We start from the raw sequence: 18,959 nt of genomic DNA, 5'->3' as shown, positions 1-18,959 counted from the left end.
CCACTATTCTCTCTTTTCTAAAACTCTCTCCCTACGTTTCTCACCGGAATGAATAAAAATATAGCAATTGTTATTTGGAAACAAAAATTGCATTATATATGAATTTAGATTATATTTTTTTTCCTACAAAGCCAAAAGCAGTTGGAGACAGGGAGGTAGTTAATATGAAAGAATGGCCTTTGGCAGCCCAATGCCATCAACACCAGTTTGCCCTTGGAAACAGAAGGAATCAGCATCAACTGGCCCTCCATCTCCAAGCACCAGCTGGGAGTTGATCCAGGCAAGATAGGCCTGGAAGCATGGAAGGCGGCCTTGGAACAGGTGGGTGATACAACATGTATATAACACACTTTAAACATGATTATGATATTTGAAGAGGTAGAGTTCTGCCTGAATCAATCCCAACAGATGATAAAAGCTTGGTGCAAATGATGCATAGACCATGGAAGCCAGAAATTTAACTTTATGCATATAGAAAGACAGTCATGGAGATAAAATCCCCAAAATGTAGATTTACTTCAGACAATGGTATCACACTAAAATTACAGAAGAAATAGGGTACAAGGGACACAGGTAAATTATGTACTTTGCATCAATAGACGTTATTCATTCATTATTCTAGATAAGCTTAAGTTCAATACCTCTGAACTTAGTAGTCTAAATCCAAATTAACATAAGACAGTTACATTTATTTAAAACCCGCCTTCGATATCCCGATATCCTTTCCTCTACAATCTCCAGTCACCTGAATAAAAAAAAAAAAAAGAAAGAAGAAGATAATATCACTACTAATAAAACTATACCACCACCAGGCCTATACAATAGGAAAAGAGCATAATGGAATTCCCAAGTACGAATCGAAAACAGAGAAACAGAACAAGAAGTAATGTAACTTTGTATAAAACAGAAAAAGCAACAAGATTATTGATAGTGAAAGCTAACACGAATTTCCCCAAAAGAGAGGGCCTTCGGTTAAAATTTGTGGTAATAAGGTTTTTGAGATTCAGATGAAGAGTTACTCTTTCTGTAAGAGGGATAGAGGTTATTAAGCTCTAATGCTACATATAGATGAGGCAAAATTATAATACTAGAATGATTTTGAAAATCAAATCATCCAGCGTTATCGGGACAGCACCCGATGTAGTAGAATTTAATCAAATTTATAACCAAACTATTCGTTTCCTTGGTTTAGTTTCTAAGTACCACTAGCAAAGTCATGTATTAGGCAAAGAACTATGGAAAGATTATTCAATTTTTCATATTCCCAAGCCTACAAAATAGAGCAACCTAGAACCTAATGACGTATGCCATTATCATGCCTCAATTTTACTAATTCCTTAACATCATCTCTTCAGGTTTTATACTATTACAGCTTACAATTAACCAAGGTTGGCAATTTCTTTTATTCATCCAAACATGTAAATTCTATTTGTTAGTCATCATTGTGCTCGAGTTCACTTATTTTCCAATCTTTTGGCTCGGATTTATTTTCCAAACTGTTATAATCCTCACTAAACCCTCAAGTTCATCCTTTTGCTCATTGCATACTTCATGCACTATCCGAACTCCCTAGGCCTCGACTTGTCCCCTCTCCCCCATATCTCATCCTACCTTATCCATTACAATTGTCCACAAAAAGTCATCCCTATCAGATAAACATAGAATAAAGATGGTAAACAAGATCAAACATTTAAAAAAAAAAGATCCTAAAAGCTCAATCTCCTTAGTTTATACTCTGGGAAAAACAATTGCCATACAAGCAAGCATATCGATGAAGCAACAACATGCACATGCAGCCGCACATTGAAAGGAAGAAAAAAATGGAGAACTATTAAACCAAATCAATCCCAACAAAAAAAACCTGGCAACTTTAAGCATCAATCCACAGTTCAAAATTCAATTTTGTTGAACCAAAGACAACCCAAATAATCAATTTGCTTGCCAACTCTTCATAATTTGTGAAATGAGTTTCAATCCCCAACTATGAATTATGACAAAGTTCATTATCCGAAGGCTTAAATGAACCCCATATCCAAGAACAAATGAGATTCCATGAATGAACACTACTTTTTAAGGTCCATAAAAGATCAACCCATATTTTCATTTAATCACCTACAGTAAGAAAAGTAAACAAAATTAGGAATGGGATTGAGCTTTAACCTTAAGCGGTGGAAGTACAACCGGCGGGAGCATCGCCAATAACCTTGAAATCCTGTAACTCCTTGAAATTCATCCATGGCTTGTCCCACACCTTGGCTTCATAAACTTTCGTCTTGTCACCATCCATCGCCTCCAATGTTATGTAATACATAGTCCCAGAAACCACTTGTTGTTTTACATTCGTCACCTTCTTAAACTGCAGCATCGTATTCTACATTTTTTAACCCCCCCACCCAAAAAAAAACCCATTAATCGACAATAAATTTTATAGAATTGACATGTAAATTCAAATTAATAATAATAATAATTACCCCTTTCTTGTTGTGTTCATCAACAGCAAAACGAGCGAGGTTTTCAATCTCCAAACTATTGGCGCTTCCATCGACCTGGCTAATTCCACCCAAAGTAGCCATTTCTCTTTTCTTTGCGTTTTTTTCTTTTTTCTGAGGATATGATTTTTATTATATGTAATTCAGTAATTCCGATATCCAAGTGTCGTATTTTTATAGAAGAAAAAAAGTCAGCGAAATGAAAAAAGAGATGTTCTTGTTCTAGTGTATCCTTTGCGTCTAGTAATTGGTGGAGATCGACGCGTAACAACTATCCAGTATCGGTAGAGCCATATTTTCCACGCTTTTAAAATTGTTGGTTTAATTTTAGTTTTGATCCCTGTTAAAATTTAAAATTTTAATTTTAATCCTTTTTCTTTATCAGTATTATCAGTTAAAACTTACTAAGGATCAAAATTATGGCAAAGTAATTTAATTAAAACTCGAGTTTTAACGTAGCATATACAATTTTTCCCCCTTTACAGACTGATAATTTATCGTTTTTAATTTTCATTCAGAAAATTCATCACATAAATCTTATTAATTAACCGCAATCCTGATTCTTTGTCTCGCCTAGCCTTGACGATCTTGTCAGCAATTTTATTCTCTTCCTTTAGAATATGTTGAAGGTTCCAGTGACTACAATATCTAATTTTTAACCTCTCATTGGGATAACATCTTCAAAATGTATCCATGTATTGGTGATTTTTTCTTTTACCGTACAAAACATTAGGGCCCAAAATGTCAACATAAATAGGTAGAGTAGATATTATCAGAGGAAACATAGAGATATAATTTAATAAAATTAAAAAGAAGAAAATGAAAACTACCCATTCCAAACATTATTTATTTATTTCTGAGATTCCGTGGGTGGAAAATTACATTTGGAATTCAAGTAATAATTCCTTAACGCGTAAGCTATTTAAAAGTCAAAAAATGAATAAATTCAGTTAGCAATCCCAATGGTCTGTCTACTTAGCTTCAGCCTTAAGCTTCGTGACTCGTGAAGGAATTTGAATCCTTAAGATTATAAGCTGTCTAATATTCCGCCATAAACACCACCAACAGCTGAATTTACATAAGTGTTCCTTTATTATAAGGTCTTTACTATTAAATAAATTAATTTATTATTAAATTTTTAAAATCTTCTATTTTAATCGCTAAACTTGAAGCACTAATGTGAATTTTTTATTAGTCTAATAATAAATTTTACCTTCTAATATTTACGCATTCTATCAATTTGATCATACATATATAATGTTCAACAAATAGCCCTCATTGTTTACAAAATTTTTTATTTTAGTTTAAATTCTAAACAATTCAATAAATTTAGCCATCAATATTTACAAAATGACAAATTTTATGTTTCTTCTAACCTTAAATTGCATCTTTGTCAAAGCACCCAAAATTGATAAAAAAAGTTAAAGTCGGTTAACTTTACTAACATAGTAGTCCACATGAATATCATGTCATCAATTAATTAAAAAAATTAAAAAACATATAGAAACTTATAGAATATTATTTAAAAATTTAAAAGTATTTAAATTTCAAATATATTTATATAAATTATTAAAATTTCAAAAAGAATATATAAAATATAAAAATGATAAAATAAAAATAAAAATATTACAAAGCTCTCATTTCTAATAGGTAAAAAAAAAACTCTTTCTAAGTTTCCACTATAATCTTTTTCTGAAATAAACAAAGCTCTCATTTGTTCTATCTTTAGGAGTCGCCATTATTAGCGTCAATATTGATGGCTTCTTACCATCACGTCGTCAACGAAGTTTCAAATTTAAAATCTTGAAATACCAATGTCGACACCAAAAGTTCTTCCAACTAAGGTTGAGACGAATTTTTCAAATCCAAAAATACCAATCGACAAGGCTTTGAACCAACATGTCATCAGGTCCTTTTATCTCTTCTTCCACCGACACTCGACGAGTTATTATAAAAGGCTTGATTAGCAAAAGATTAAATGAGTTTTATTAGAATTATTGATTATGAGTTTCTTTTTACTTCGGTTAAATTAAGTGGTTTGAAATTTTTAAGTGTTTGTTTTCTATTTTCAGTGTTTTTGATTAGGACTGTAAGTTTTTGAGATTGATGAACAAAAACTGAAACTGATTGTCTTCATTAATTTTGGGATTGAGTTTTTGTTTTTTATTCATTTTTTAATTGCTTTTAGTTTAGAATAAAACTGAAACTAATTTTTGGTTTCCGTTCATTAATTTGTCGAAGAAGAATGTTTTGTATTTAAAATTTTTTGTTTGGTTGATTTAAGTAGTTTAAATAAAATTTTTAAAAAAAATTCTTCAGTTTCAATTTTCATTTATGGATTTGAGGCTTAATTTTTTTCCTTTTTTATTGTTCATTGATGAAGCTTTTTGGAGGTGATGGGTAGGTTATAAAAGTAAAAAATTAATATTAATAATTGAGAAATTAAAACTTCAAAGAAAATAATTAAGAAATTAAATAAAAACAATATGTTCCAAAAAATATTTAGTGTAACATTCGCTCATGCAAATATTTTATAATTTTAGTGAAATATTATTTTAGTTTTTTAAGAAATTTAATATTTTTATATTTTATATAAATTTTTAAGATCAATTTGATAGAATTTGTAAACTTTAGAAAACTAAATTTGTTATTAGACTAATAATAAAAATTCTCACGTCAACACTTCTGTCAAATTACAAATGGGTCAGTGACCAAAAAAGTTTAATTTTGAATACTTTAGTGACCATTCTTGTACTTTACCCTTAATAAAATCATCCCACATGATACATTCTTGTTTATATAAGATTTGAGTAAAATGTAATGAAAGCTTAAAGGCTTAATAAATAATTTGGTACCTAGTTTGACCCTTTTTTTTTCTAATATGATATATGTGTTATTTTTTAGTCTAATCCAGTACTTGTATTTAACAAAAGTTATATATTCTTGTATCCAAAGGTAACAGTGTTAACTTTTTTAATGTTTAATTCGGGTTTTAAAATTAACTTCATAAAAATTCATTAACTAGCTAATAATAATAGAAATTAACTTTGATCAAATCAACCCTAAAATACGAATTAAATGACATCATCGAATTGTATTAGACAAATTAAACGCAAAATTAAAAAAATTCACAATTAATATTAAATTTATTCTATTAACAAAATCATAAAAAATTCAAACCTAATAATATTATCAATCAACTTTTATCAAATTAACATAAAACTTAAATTAAACATTGAATAGTTAACAATATTACGTTTGGGCACCAAAATATATAACTTTTGTCAAATAAAAAAAACACAAATGTCATAATAAAGAATATATTAACTAACTAATAATAATAGTATATTAATTCGTTGTTAAATAATAGTTTAGATCCAACTATTTGGTATTTTATTAAAATAATATCAAAAAATTTAATTACGAAAATTATATAACACGTAGATTATTTACAAAATTGAGTCGTTTTGTGTGGTGTTTTTGGGTGCAGCCAAAGTGTCAGGCGACACCATCCTAAAATTCCCTCCACCCAAAGGCATAGTTAGGGAGTTGGTAAGGGCCCCGGTCCCCACCTAAAATGGAAAATTTTTCATTTAGATCTTTTAAAATTTTTAAAATTTTCAATTAGTAAAGGTAAAATTGTACTTTGCCCTCCTAAAAATGATAAATATTTGATTTAATCCTTTAAAAATTATAAATATATAAACTATTAAAATAGTAAATTGTATTTTTACTATCGTACAAATTATAATTTAATTTTCCCTAAAAAAAATTCTAGCTTCACTCACGTCCCCACCTTCGGCCAATAAGTCGGTTGAAATAAATAATAATAATTTTCAAGTGGTACCATCAACGTATTAGTGCCACGGGGCTAGACCTTTCGTCTCGCGATCCGTGTGGCCTTAGGCGATCCGTTCGTCCAAACTCACTTAAGTCAGCCTTTACTCAAGTGAGGGTTCCTTAAGAACTCCTCTAAGCCACCAAATTGAAGAACGGAAGCGACTTATGCCAAAAGAAGAAGAACAAAGAACAACAGAAAGAGTGCACGCAAAGTATTTGAGTAAATGCTCTCAATTCTCTTATTCATAAAGAATAATGAAACAATGAATGAAGTCAGTACAAATGAGGGGGAGGCTCTCTATTTATAGTTGAGCTCCCCCAAAATCGACGGTCAAGATACATTTACATCAACGGACGAAATTAACCATATCCCTTTTTTTTGGGGATTTACAAGATATGTCATATCAAATCTAATCTAATCTTTACAAGATATGATTCTCTCAATCTTCTAAGATTAGTTACCAAATTAGCCTAAGTTGTCATATTTTCATTATCGGGCCAACCAGGCTTCAATCTGACAGGCTTCTCCAACAGTTCTTTGAATCGGGTCAGTTCTCGTGGGCCAAATTATTCTCATCTAAATAATAGACCTCAATTGGATGCATTTGGTACGATAGTCACAAGCTTTGAACTGCGGCCCGTGACATTCTCCCCCACCCATTCTCGCAACGCCCTCGTTGTGACTTTCGAATGGAACTGACTTGATTTGCCTCGATCTCATCTCGACGCCTTAGCTTTTCCCTTTCTTCGGGACTTTTGCCTCGGCTTACGTCGCTTTTTAACTCGAGCCGTCTTACTCGTTGCATTTACTCTGGTCAACTGTCTCACATGCATCACTTCTTTTTCCTTGAAGTCCGATGCACCACCCACCTCTCCCATAGTGGAAGCCTTGTCGATGACTCGGCAAACTCCGACGCTTCACTCAATTCGAGCTTCATTGGTCCCAGCTTCACTATTTTTATCGCAACTTTTCCCTCTAAGTTCGATGACAAACTCACCTCTTCCTTGGGTGGAAGCCCCTCCGATAACTCACCAAGCTCAGATGTTGCCTTTCCTTTGACTCCGGCTTGCTTTAGACAGTTCCGCAACTCATGCGGACCACAACACAAGAAGCACTTTACTCGCTTCTTTTTGCTCCTCTTTTCCCTCTTGGCTTCGACTTTTCTCTTGCTCGAACCAAGCTTTTTGGGCTCCTTGTCTACTCCATCTTCCCTTCGATGGCAGACTTCCTCGGACACTTCCATAACTTATATGGACCATGACATAAGAAGCATTCCAGTGGCTTCTTCTTATTTTCGGCCTCCTTGACTTCGACACCCCTTGCGCTCGAATCAAGTACCAAGGCTTTACTCACAGGTTTTTCCTTAAGCACGAATTTCTTCGGACATTTCCTCAAAATGTGTGGACCGTCACAGAGAAAGCATTTCAGCTTGTCCCTTTTCCTCTTGGGTTTTTACTTCCCAACTCGTGGTTTCCCATTACCACTACTGTCGCTGTTGCCATTTTCATTAACAATATCTTCCTTGTGATCCATTTCACGTACGCCCCTTTCCTTGAACTTGGAAGACCTAAGCTTGTCTTTCCCTAGACCAAGCTTGACCACGGACTTAACTACCGTCATGGCTTTCGGTAGCTTTTGGACACTTCTTTGTTCCACCTCATGTCTGACCTACGGCTTCAATCCATTCTGAAAAGCAAGTAATGCTTCTTTCTCGGTCACCTCTGAAACTTGGAGCATGAGTTCCTTGAACTCTCGAACATACTCCCCCACTGTGTCCCGTTGCGTTATCCCTTGCAACTTTGCCCGAGCTTCTTTCTCGGCAAATTCTAGGTAAATTTGTCCCTTCAATTCGCATTAAAACTCTTGCCACGTCCCAATCTCACCTTGCATAAGTTTCACGTCCCAATCTCACCTTGCATTTTATCTGTGGTCCTGCCTCGCCACCATAAAAGTGCAATATCAGTAAGAAACATTGAAGCAATGTTTACCTTAACCGCATCATCCACGATGCCTTTGGCATGTAAGTAGTTTTCTATCCTCCACAAAAAATTGTCCACATCGCATGCAGACCTTGCCCCCACAAACCCTTTCGGCTTCGGGACATCCTCGTTATTGAGTGCTGCACTTAACACTCCTTTCCCCACGACTGCTCAGCACAAGACCAGCTCTCCCTCAAGCTCCTCTATTATTGTGCTCAAAGCCCTCGTCGTGACCATTGTTTTCTCCTTCAAAGCCATCATCATGGCCTCGAGAGCATCGTTCTTCTCCAAAAACTTATCCATGTGTGAATTAAACAACTCGTTTACCTTATCCATGGTGGAATCAAGAGACATCTTTACATAGCCTCTGGACTGTTCCTTCCAGTTGTCTATGCGACTCTCAACCCTATCAAGTGCCTCCTTTACGTCCTCCATGGATTCGTCGAGTTTACCCACACGTTCCTCTACTGCCAACAACATCGCCCTCAAAGACTTTCTCGCCCACCTTTGTTCAAACTCTTCTTTCGACATCCCAGCGATGCCTTCGAACCAATAACTCAGATATCACTTGGTTCGAACCAACAGATCGGATACCACTTGTCACGGGGCTAGACCTTTCGTCTCTCAATCCGTGAAGCCTTAGGCGATCCGTTCGACCAAACTCGCCTAAGTCAGCTTTTACTCAAGTAAGGCTTCCCTAAGAACTCCTCTAAGGCACCAAATTGAATAGCGGAAGCGATTTATGGCAAAAGAATAACAACAAAGAACAACAGAAAGAGAGCACGCAAAGTGTTTGAGTAAATGCTCTCAATTCTCTTATTCACAAAGAATAATGAAACAATGAATGGAGTCAGTACAAATGAGGGGGAGACTCTCTATTTATAGTTGAGCTCACCCTAAATCGACGGTCAATATACATTTACATCGACGGATGAGATTAACCATATCCCTTTATTTTAGGAATTTACAAGATATGTCACTAATCTAATCTTTACAAGATATGATTCTCTCAATCTTCTAAGATTAGTTACCAAATTGGCCAACCAGGCTTCAATCTGATAGGCTTCTCCAATAGTTCTTTGAATTGGGTCAGTTCTCGTGGGCCAAATGATCCCCTTTTAAACAATAGACCTCCATTGGATGCATTTAGTGCGATGGTCACGGACTTTGAACTGCGGCTCGTGACATTAGGCAACACTTGAAAAATACCTTCAAATACAAACAAAAAATGGCATCAATAAGAAAAAAATATTTTTTAAGGTGGTACCGTCAAAATGTGAAGCAGCACACCGATTTAAATTAAAAAAAAAGCTGACGTTGAGGGTGTCGCCTTTCTGCTTCCTTCATATTTGCTGCCTCTCTTGCTCCGTGCCTCTGCTTGCTGGTTGCTGGCTGTTGCTTCAACCTCCTTCAGGCCACAGTCCTATTCAGCTTCGCACCTCCCTTAGGTCCCCGGCACCGAGTACAAACTTCACAATGTGAGGATGCATGTGCAACATGCCAACATTTACTTCTTTTTTTAGTTTGAAGTTTCATTGTTTCTCTTCTTACTATTTGTTAGTACTTATTGGAAGGCAACTTTGCTTTCCCTTTCATTTTTCTATTTCCAGCATGGGAATCAAATTAGTCAATGCACTTTTTATTTATTTGTTTTTTCTCTCGGGATAGTTGTATCTGCTATATTGAGTTTGACTATTTTATTATTTTTTAATTTATGCTTGTGTTATATTTTCAAAGCTGAGATAGCTTTTTCACTCGGGCAAAAAAAATGTCGAATCAACTTTAGGCCAATTCATTTAAATTTTATAAAGCAGCAATTTTTTTTTTAATTCAAACCGGTGTCGCACCTCAAAAGAATATTTTTTTCTTTATCCGTATCGTATTTGATCTATATATTCAAGGAGCATTTTTTGGATACTACTTGATACGCTTAGCTACACCATTTAAAAATATATTTTTTTTTACTGACTCATTAGTAGAAATTGAGAGAATTTTAGTGAGTTGCGGCATCCGAAAATAATATAGAAAACGATCTAAAAAAAAACCCTCCAGCCGACACTTGCATGGATATTTTATTGTGGTCGGGGACTCCGGTTTGCAGGATTACTGCTATATAACTACGGAAGGCAACATAATTCAGACAACCATTTTACAGTCTCCCCTCTTCTATACAACCATTTTACAGTCTCCCCTCTTCTATCTCTTGCAATGGCACCAAGAAACCCAAACTCCGAGAAGATACTCGATTTTGTGGTAAACAAAGGTAATGGAATAAAGGGATTAGTGGATACAGGCATTGAAACCGTTCCCGACCTTTACATTCTACCAATCGAGGAGAGATTGCTACCAAACAACATCTTACCTTACGACTCCATCCCAGTAATCGACGTTTCCAATTGGGATGATCCCAAGGTTAAGGAATCGATCTGCGATGCTGCCGGCAAGTGGGGTTTCTTTCAGATAATTAACCATGGAGTGCCCTTGCATGTTCTCGACGCCGTCAAGGAAGCCGCTTATAGGTTCTTTGGGTTACCATACGAAGAGAGAAACAAGTACTGGGCCGGGAATTCGCCCACTGACACAGTGACTTTGAAAACAAGCTTTGTTCCGCAGGCAGAGGCTGTTCTTGAGTGGAAAGATTACCTCAGCTTTCGTTGTAGTCCTCGGGATCTGGAATCATTCCCCCTATGGCCCCCTGTTTGCAGGTGATTTTATTTTCTTCTACACTTCTGCTTTAATTGTCGCCTATTGAGCATCTACACATGTTTAATTCAAGCTTTTGTAATGGTTATGGATCTGCTCTTTTGGTATAACAATCTTCATCGAGGGTTAGGTTTCGAAGAAGTTACTTTTTAGCAGTTTTTGACCAATTAAAAAATGGGTGCTTGAGAGGATTGGATATATTCTTATCAAGTCGGAAGATAGGTAAGCTTGATTCATGCATTTGCAGACGTTTTGCGGATGTAATGGGTGACACGACAGTCGATTACAGAAAATATCGATTGAAAAAAAACCTCGAACTGCAAAATAGCACCCATATTTACAATTGCCTCATGACTGTTTACAGGGATGAAGTGGTGGAATACATGGAGAGTGCAAAGTCTGTGATAAGGAAGCTGCTGGAGGTCCTCCTGGAGGGCCTGAAGGTGAAACAAATAGATAAAGCTAGAGAATATACATTAATGGGTTCGCCGATAGTTAACTTAATGTACTATCCGCATTGCCCGAACCCAGACTTCACAGCAGGAGTACGGCCTCACTCTGATATATCAACACTCACTGTTCTCCTCCAAGACGATAATGGCGGCCTTTATGTTCGAGCAACTGAAAATGATAGCTGGATTCATGTTCTGCCAATCAATGGGGCTCTCGTAATCAACATTGGAGACATTCTACAAATAATGAGCAACGACAGATACAAAAGCATTGAACACCGGGTGGTTGCCAATAGAAGCAAGGACAGAGTTTCAGTGCCTATTTTTGTGAATCCAGGACCAGATGCTGTTTTCGGTCCTCTGCCGGAAGTGCTAGAAAGTGGGGAGCAACCATTGTATAAGGAAGTTGTCTTCTCAGATTACTTCAAATATTTTTTCAGCAAGAAACATGACGGAAAGAAATCGATGGACTTTGCCAGGATATGATTGATCCCCCTCTGTTGCAATGTCCTTGCTAAAGTAAAATGATTACGGAAAAAATAAACATGCTATAAGAACATCAATTTGATCTGGTTGTCTATGATCTTGTATAATCTCCTAATATGCTGAGCTTGATTGCTTATATAATCGTAATAACCAAGTTTGAAGTCTGGCATGAAAACTAAGCTTATCTTTTACTAGGTAACAGGCTTACTTGAGCCTCTAATTTAGCAAAGCTCAAATAACTCGATTAGTATCTCAAACCGAGCTTTAACTTTAAAAATTAATCCCGATGAGTTCAAGCTTCATATAACTAGGACTCCTTTTAACTTAAACTCAATTTGGCTTTGATTGAACCTCTATAATCATTCAAGACTTGCAAAACTCTTTTGCAAGTAAATCCTTGCCCTCCAAAATATATGAAAATCTTAAAATATATATATCCCAGTATCAGACACCTATCCGTGTCCAATACTTAATCCAAATCCAAGGGACAAATATTATGTTACTACATTCATGGTTAACAAGAAAACTATGCACCAGAAACTTTAATAGGACAAAAACAAAGCACAAATAGGAACATATCATCAAAGGCATTCCATTTTAATACTGTAAAATTTGGACCACCAAAACATAAGCCAAAATTGGGCTTTCTATATATCCTTTTTAGTCTTCCAAAAAATACACAGCAAGGTAACTCCATCAAACATTCGAAATGAAAATAAAATGATAAGCAGGAAAATAGCCTTGTTAACATTTGTCTTACCTTCACTTGCCAAGGATCACATTTTACCAGTGCCAGCGGTTCCATAGAAGCATGTCCGAAAAACAACATTAAAATGAGATGGGCCAAGCCTCGCGTTTTTCTTCTGGGATACAATTGCCTTCACTCATTTCTCTTTTCTAGCCAAAGATTCTCCTTTATACTCACTTCCAGCGGTAACTACAAAGCCTGCCCCAACCTAAAAGAAGCATAATGGAATAACTACTGTAATAAATACTAAAATGTAATAAAATTAATGAAATTAGTTGATTCTTCACATTATGAAAAGTCAACAGTGTTGGAGAATTACTTGGCAATCCTTCAATACAACACGCTCTAGAAGTTGGACATTGCTGCAAATCACGGAACCTTGAATTATACAGCCATCGCCAATGGTAACATGATTCATTACAACTGAATTGACAACCTGCATATGCATGGAAAGCGATTTGTATTGCACAGTGAACAAAAATCTAAGCTTGAAACTTTTATTTACAAGTTCATAAATGAAAAAATCATATGGGACAAGCTTTACTGACAGATTTACATTTCGCTTTATCTTACTTGCTTATTATGACTAAATAAATCATCATACCTTTACATGGGAGCCTATCCGGCAGTGACGGCCAATTACAGATCGTTTTACTTGGCATTTATCACCCATTTCTGAACCTTCCCCCAGCATACAGTGTGGTCCGACCTAAAATCATAGGAAGATAAGGCCTTACTTTATGGGTATAAAGCATGTTAAAACCTGCATGTTTATTCTTTAGTATTCACAATAAAAACCAGCAGTTATCCAAATTGGTTTTAATGATTCTAAAGTTTGTGCTAGTGATGTAGGCTTACAGTAGTTTTGGTTCCAAGCTTAGGTGAAGGGCCTATAACATTATCACTTAGCAGATGATCTGCCTCACCAGTGACCTGAAATGTTCGAGATAGATATAAGTTATTTACGAAAAATACAATGTGGATTAGAAAACACAAAGTGCCAAATAAAAAAAGCAAAATGAAAAATAGATCTCACATCTCGATTGATATCCATGAATGCTTGAATGGAATTTAAGCGAACACAATAACTGCTGCTGCTTGCAATATAAGCACAACATTTATGGGTTTTCCGAGTTTGGGCAGAACCATCAGCATCCATAGAATAGAGTTCATGAAAGCTTGGGGTAGATGCATTAGCAAGGATTTGAGAGACCATTACTTGATTGTTTGGGAAACTAACCTTCTCGTTACCATCTTCCTCTGCTTGTCGAATTCCACTTAATACAGCCTCAGATTTCTGACAGTTTTAAAAGAATCAGGAACAAAATTAGATACCCAGTTATACAAGAGTGGCCTTTGAACATCCTGAAACGTAGTGCTACTAACCAACTGGCTCCGGACAAGATAAGGAACTACATCCTGTTTCAAGCTTTGAAAAGTATCCTTTCGGTCTAAAACTTCTTGCAGGACAGACCTGAGCGGAAATAAAACAAATTAGACGAAAATGGAGCACCCCAAATTTGAAAGCTGATTTCAAAGCAAGTGGGAGGTGACAGGGAACCAACCTCTTGAATGCATACATGTGTGCATCCATCAGATCAGATCGAATTTCCATCTATTAAAATACAAAAATGGAAAACAAGAATAACAACAGAATGTCTAACAAATATGAGCCTTTTTCCGGATAATTAAAATGCAAAAGGAAAATTTTTCTTTAGCAATCTACTTTTCCATTTGACAAAGGAAAATAAACACATATGCAAACATATGGATGGAGGGAGAGGGAGAATCCAAGCATAAGTGCATGGAAAAGATTAATATTACAAGAATAAAATAAAATAATAAGCCATGTTGCCAATAAAAAGGCCAATTTATTGTAATAACACAAATGCTTCTCTGAAGCAATAGAATCAAGAGCAGCTTTTGAATTATTGGCCATAAAGAATATTAGAAGCCTCTAAACTAGTATGTGGGAGCATGCAACTCTCTCATCAGTCAACCCCACCAAATAGGGCATTAATGTTGTAAAAGAAGAAGAAGAAGTAAATGGACTGATTGAAAGCAATACCTGGCCTACTGCATGGAGAAGGTGCTTCTGAAGTCGTGTATCTTTCTCAATTTCTGCTCCTAGAATGCATTAAAAGATTCTATGTAAGACTCCAGCCCAATGAAAATGCTAAATAAATCAGAACGTTAGAAGTCTAACCTGTTGCTATGTGTAATAAAAACTGTTTGCGAGGGTCCAGTCCAATGATGTTGTATCGTCCTGGTTTTTTGGTTTTGTCTTTCCCACCAGAGGACCCTGATTCTGAAGACCCACTAATGGGAACACAGCAAAGTGTTGCAGTCACTACAGCATCATGTCGCCTGTGGGTGGCAGCAACTGCACCAGGAGAAACATCAGAAACAAGATCACCACTCACAACCTGCAGGAACATGAAGAGGGCTGTAAGGAAAGAAGCTAGTTTGTTTGGGAACTCAAACACAATTAATGAAAAAAACTCTAACCAAAATGTCTTTTGCAGTGAGGTAGTGTGAGATTGCCCTAAGTGCCCCAGCCGTTCCAATATCCTCAGGGACTGCAGCAATCTGCAACATCAGATAAAAGGAAACCAGTTAGTTATTAAACTAGGAAAAGGAGAGTATCTCACCACAAACAAATATGATTCATAGTCACAAGAATGGCATGCAACCTTACAACCTTAAAAAACATATTTATGAAAACAGAAATGAAGTGAAGCATGCATGCATGCATGGTCATCTTAGATATATGTTTTTGGAACTGAAGAAAAAAAAAAGGAAAATCTTACACTAATAGACTGAACATATGTGATTAAGGGATTCTGCATGTGCAAACAAGTGGAGTTTCGTAAAGTACATCTATTTGTTAACATCATCAGTTATGTTCTTGGATAGACAATTCAGGACAGGGTGTCAACAGATTCTACAAAATAGAACATGCATAACCTGATTAGGAAGCTTCAGAATAATGATAATAACAAATTCTGACACTGAACAGTACTGATTGCAAAAACTGAGAACAGAAATAGGTTTAACAGCATGGAGAAAGAGAAAGTATAAAAGGGAAAATATTAAAGCACTTTCAAGTCTACTTATTGACCAAAGATATCTCTTGATGACAACAAATCATAACAGGACAGTTCACTTCGAAGCTGTATAATGTGGTTCTTAAGATGCCAAAATAATGAATTTTACCTTGTTCTTTCAAGAACTAGATAACATAAGACTACAGTGTAAAGAGGAAAGACATGAAGCGCATAAGATTCTATAAAATGAGCAAAGCCCTAATGGATGAAATTACCATCTTAAGCAACCTCAACTGTTCAAACTAAAATGCCACAACAGGAAAATTACTGCTTCCATTCCTGCATCGATTAGTTCTATATTCTAACAGTTCAAACATTACCATAATAGTAACCATAAAAAATTGTTTAATATGATAAGAAGAGCTTAATCTGATTATCCTATAATCATATTGACTAATGTATTGACAAAGTCTGATTCTTTTCTTCTTGATAACAGATTTACAATCTTGCAAAGCCCTCAATCATTTAACGCAATACCCAGCCTAGCTAAGACAAGGACTGCAAATTTTCATGTCAGTGAAGCAATAAAGCAATAACTAGACTCCACCGCATGTGCCCATGGTAGAATGCAGCCAACCACACCTCCATACAAAAGGGGTAACTATCTTCTTGATATTACACTCATAGGCATTCTGTCATGGTCCATTACAAGTCAATGCACAAGATCTCACAAAAGGGATTTATCTCACACTATTTCATTGCATTTGATATTTCTGTCACAAAGCTACAAAACTTGATTGGTTGCTCCATGTAACTTCCTAAGCTAAATCTAATAGTACATGAAACTATAAAATGGTGTAAAACTAATTATTTCTGTACAATTGTAACTTGATATCTTCTCATGAAATATATATATGTATCATATATATAATGTCATACTTTCAACATAAAAATATCAAAGCTAATTTGTAAAAAAAAAAAAAAAAAAGAGTACAGTACCTCAACATGTAGACGATCAACGAATGTCCCAGAAATCCAAGCACCAACAAGAAGCCCAGCATCTTCTCCTTCAACCACCTATTTGCCACCCCAAACATTCAGAACAAAATAAAAAACCCTAAAAACTATAAACAAATAATAATATCCATTTAAAACATCCCAAGCCTTTATAAGAAATAAGGAAAAAAAGGAACTCTATTTTCTTACAACAATGAGATCTTTGAGGTTGCTCTCTTCCAATTGGTGCAGAACGTAGTAAAGAACAGGGTGGTTGGCTACCGGAAGCAGCGGTTTAGGCACGTCCTGCAAGCAAGCATTTCAAGAACCAAAAATAAGAAAAAGTAAGGAATAATGAAATTAAGAAATGGGTTTTATTATAATCATTGTTTTTAACCAAAAGAGTGGGAGGGGAGACCTTGGAAACAAGGGGAGTTAGACTCTTCGAATTGCCACCAGCTAAAACCACCACTTGGAAATCCATTTCCAACCGGAGAGAACTTAGGAAATAAAAAAAATAAAAATACAAATAAACGAAGGGTTTTGCAGTGGGGTTTTGGTGAATCTAGGAATGAATAAAGATGCAACTAAATAGAATCTTTGTATATTGGATTTTGATTATTCAGCAGTAAAAAGGATCTCCAGGTTTTTCAGGCGCTTGTGGCTTGGGGCCCTTTTGTATGCACCTTGCTTATGGTGCCCAGCGGTTGTAAGCTTTCGGCTGGAATAGTACGCTGCCACTTAAGGCTGAACTATGGGATTCTACTCCAGGGCATGTTTGGTATTGTATTTGTACCTCGGAATGCTTTAAAAAAAAGTTTCTGAAAGGTCAAAAAATGATGTTTGTCTCTGATAAAATTTAAAATTTAATCCCTATACTTAATTTGTTGATTAGATTTTCCTCATATAACATTACATATGATTGACAAATAAATATGTTAAGTTCACAAATTTTGATGAAAATTAACAATAATAATAATTAGATTAGAATTTTTAAATTAAAAATTCAGAAGAATTATTTTTTAGCTTTTAAAATATAAAGATTAAATCTTAAATTTTAAAAAAATATAGGGATTAATTGCATATTTTAACTTTTTGAGAAGTGTTTTCCTAAAGGTTATTTGAAAAAGTGTGATTTGTAATTTTAAGTGTGTAATATTGCTCTAGAAAATTAGACTGAAAAATTAAAATGTTAATCTTAGACATGGAATTGGAAACTAAAAAGTAAATTAATTTTAAATTTATAAAAGAACAAACTTAGAAAAAATTTTGAATTGAGAGAATATTTTTTAAAAAGTTTAAATAAAATAGAAATTTTGGTAATTACAATTATAATATACTTATCAGTTAAAAATATTTTGATATAAACAAAAGTTGTGTTAATTTTATTGTTATAAAATAGAGTAACCATCTTAATTATCACTTAATTAATATTAGAGTTTTATATAAAAAATAATATTAAAGTTAATTATGTTAATTAGTTATTATTTTGAATGATGTAACTTTGCATTAATTATATAAAGTAAAATTATATTGCATGTTGAATATATTCAAAATGCTTAATTATTATTTGAAAATTTTCTATTATAATATTTGAAAATAAAATATTTAAAAATTAATTAAATATTGCATGCGAGATTAGCTACTAATGTTTAAATAATTTAATAGTACTGTACATGAAAAATGTATTTTAAATAATTTTAAGTAATTAATATTTGTGAAATATTTAAATAATTTAAAGGTATGTCTTGTTATGTTGTAGTAAGTGTCATGATATGTAATGTGGGCACAAACTTTGGTATAAGTATTGATATAACAATGTGAATAAAACAAAAAAACATTAGGATGAACACAAGAAAAAAATTTAACCAGTTTGATGCATCACATAACTTTACAGAGCTTTGCCTAAAAAAGAAATTCACAACTAAACTCATAGAACAAGAAATGATTTAAACTTAATTTACCTAACTATCAAATAATTACATACTAAAAGTTAACTAATTACTCAAAAGTGAATAAACAATAAAATGATCCCACCAAAAATTCCTTAGGCTAGGCCAGGTTTCTTTCTGATCTACTGCTCAAAAGGAGTTTTTGGAACTATTTTTCTAGGAACCTATTTAACAGATATACAATGGCTTTCAATGCATACATCCACAACAATATAGGTAATGAGGAGTTACTCAACATACTTTGAATCATATTCAATAAAGTTTGA

General features: G+C 34.6%; 3 protein-coding genes across 6 annotated transcripts; 1 reads left to right on the top strand and 2 right to left on the bottom strand.

Annotated features, from left to right (window-relative positions):
• Positions 1-488: 488 nt before the first annotated feature.
• On the bottom strand, positions 489-2,758 carry LOC107891454 (cysteine proteinase inhibitor). Its single transcript, XM_016816263.2, has 3 exons — positions 2,472-2,758; positions 2,161-2,371; positions 489-745 (listed from the first exon to the last, which is right to left on the bottom strand). Exons 1-2 carry the CDS (start codon positions 2,571-2,573, stop codon positions 2,162-2,164), a joined length of 312 nt encoding a protein of 103 aa, XP_016671752.1. The 5' UTR covers positions 2,574-2,758; the 3' UTR covers positions 489-745; position 2,161.
• A 7,354-nt stretch (positions 2,759-10,112) lies between these two features.
• LOC107891457 (feruloyl CoA ortho-hydroxylase F6H1-3) lies at positions 10,113-12,125 on the top strand. The gene is made up of 2 exons (XM_016816267.2): positions 10,113-11,014; positions 11,377-12,125. Exons 1-2 carry the CDS (start codon positions 10,518-10,520, stop codon positions 11,948-11,950), a joined length of 1,071 nt encoding a protein of 356 aa, XP_016671756.1. The 5' UTR covers positions 10,113-10,517; the 3' UTR covers positions 11,951-12,125.
• On the bottom strand, positions 11,312-17,586 carry LOC107891455 (translation initiation factor eIF-2B subunit gamma). 4 transcript variants are annotated; one of them, XR_001682226.2, is made up of 14 exons: positions 17,160-17,516; positions 16,952-17,047; positions 16,745-16,822; positions 15,207-15,287; positions 14,905-15,124; positions 14,767-14,825; positions 14,264-14,313; positions 14,085-14,172; positions 13,735-13,995; positions 13,557-13,631; positions 13,303-13,407; positions 13,018-13,134; positions 12,711-12,906; positions 11,312-11,978 (listed from the first exon to the last, which is right to left on the bottom strand). XR_001682226.2 is itself a non-coding variant. In XM_016816264.2 (13 exons), exons 1-13 carry the CDS (start codon positions 17,223-17,225, stop codon positions 12,835-12,837), a joined length of 1,368 nt encoding a protein of 455 aa, XP_016671753.1. In that variant the 5' UTR covers positions 17,226-17,586; the 3' UTR covers positions 11,312-12,834. The 4 variants fall into 4 exon arrangements, 3 of the variants coding, with proteins under 3 accessions (XP_016671753.1, XP_016671754.1, XP_016671755.1); XM_016816264.2 differs by having other exon boundaries at positions 11,312-12,906; positions 17,160-17,586; XM_016816265.2 differs by having other exon boundaries at positions 11,312-12,906; positions 14,767-14,819.
• Between the last annotated feature and the right edge of the window lie 1,373 nt (positions 17,587-18,959).

This window comes from Gossypium hirsutum, chromosome D09, assembly GCF_007990345.1.
Source record: "Gossypium hirsutum isolate 1008001.06 chromosome D09, Gossypium_hirsutum_v2.1, whole genome shotgun sequence".
In the NCBI taxonomy this organism is placed as follows: Eukaryota; Viridiplantae; Streptophyta; class Magnoliopsida; order Malvales; family Malvaceae; genus Gossypium; species Gossypium hirsutum.
This window is presented reverse-complemented; position numbering and strand designations above follow the sequence as displayed.

Coding starts and splice junctions, on each gene's coding strand:
- LOC107891455 (XM_016816264.2), bottom strand. CDS start 17,225: ATGGATTTCCAAGTGGTGGTTTTAGCTGGTGGCAATTCGAAGAGTCTA. Junction 13,408..13,556: donor AGCTTGGAACCAAAACTACT/GTAAGCCTACAT, acceptor CTATGATTTTAG/GTCGGACCACACTGTATGCT. Junction 12,907..13,017: donor TTGTATTGAAGGATTGCCAA/GTAATTCTCCAA, acceptor TGCTTCTTTTAG/GTTGGGGCAGGCTTTGTAGT.
- LOC107891454 (XM_016816263.2), bottom strand. CDS start 2,573: ATGGCTACTTTGGGTGGAATTAGCCAGGTCGATGGAAGCGCCAATAGT. Junction 2,372..2,471: donor ATGAACACAACAAGAAAGGG/GTAATTATTATT, acceptor TAAAAAATGTAG/AATACGATGCTGCAGTTTAA.
- LOC107891457 (XM_016816267.2), top strand. CDS start 10,518: ATGGCACCAAGAAACCCAAACTCCGAGAAGATACTCGATTTTGTGGTA. Junction 11,015..11,376: donor CTATGGCCCCCTGTTTGCAG/GTGATTTTATTT, acceptor GACTGTTTACAG/GGATGAAGTGGTGGAATACA.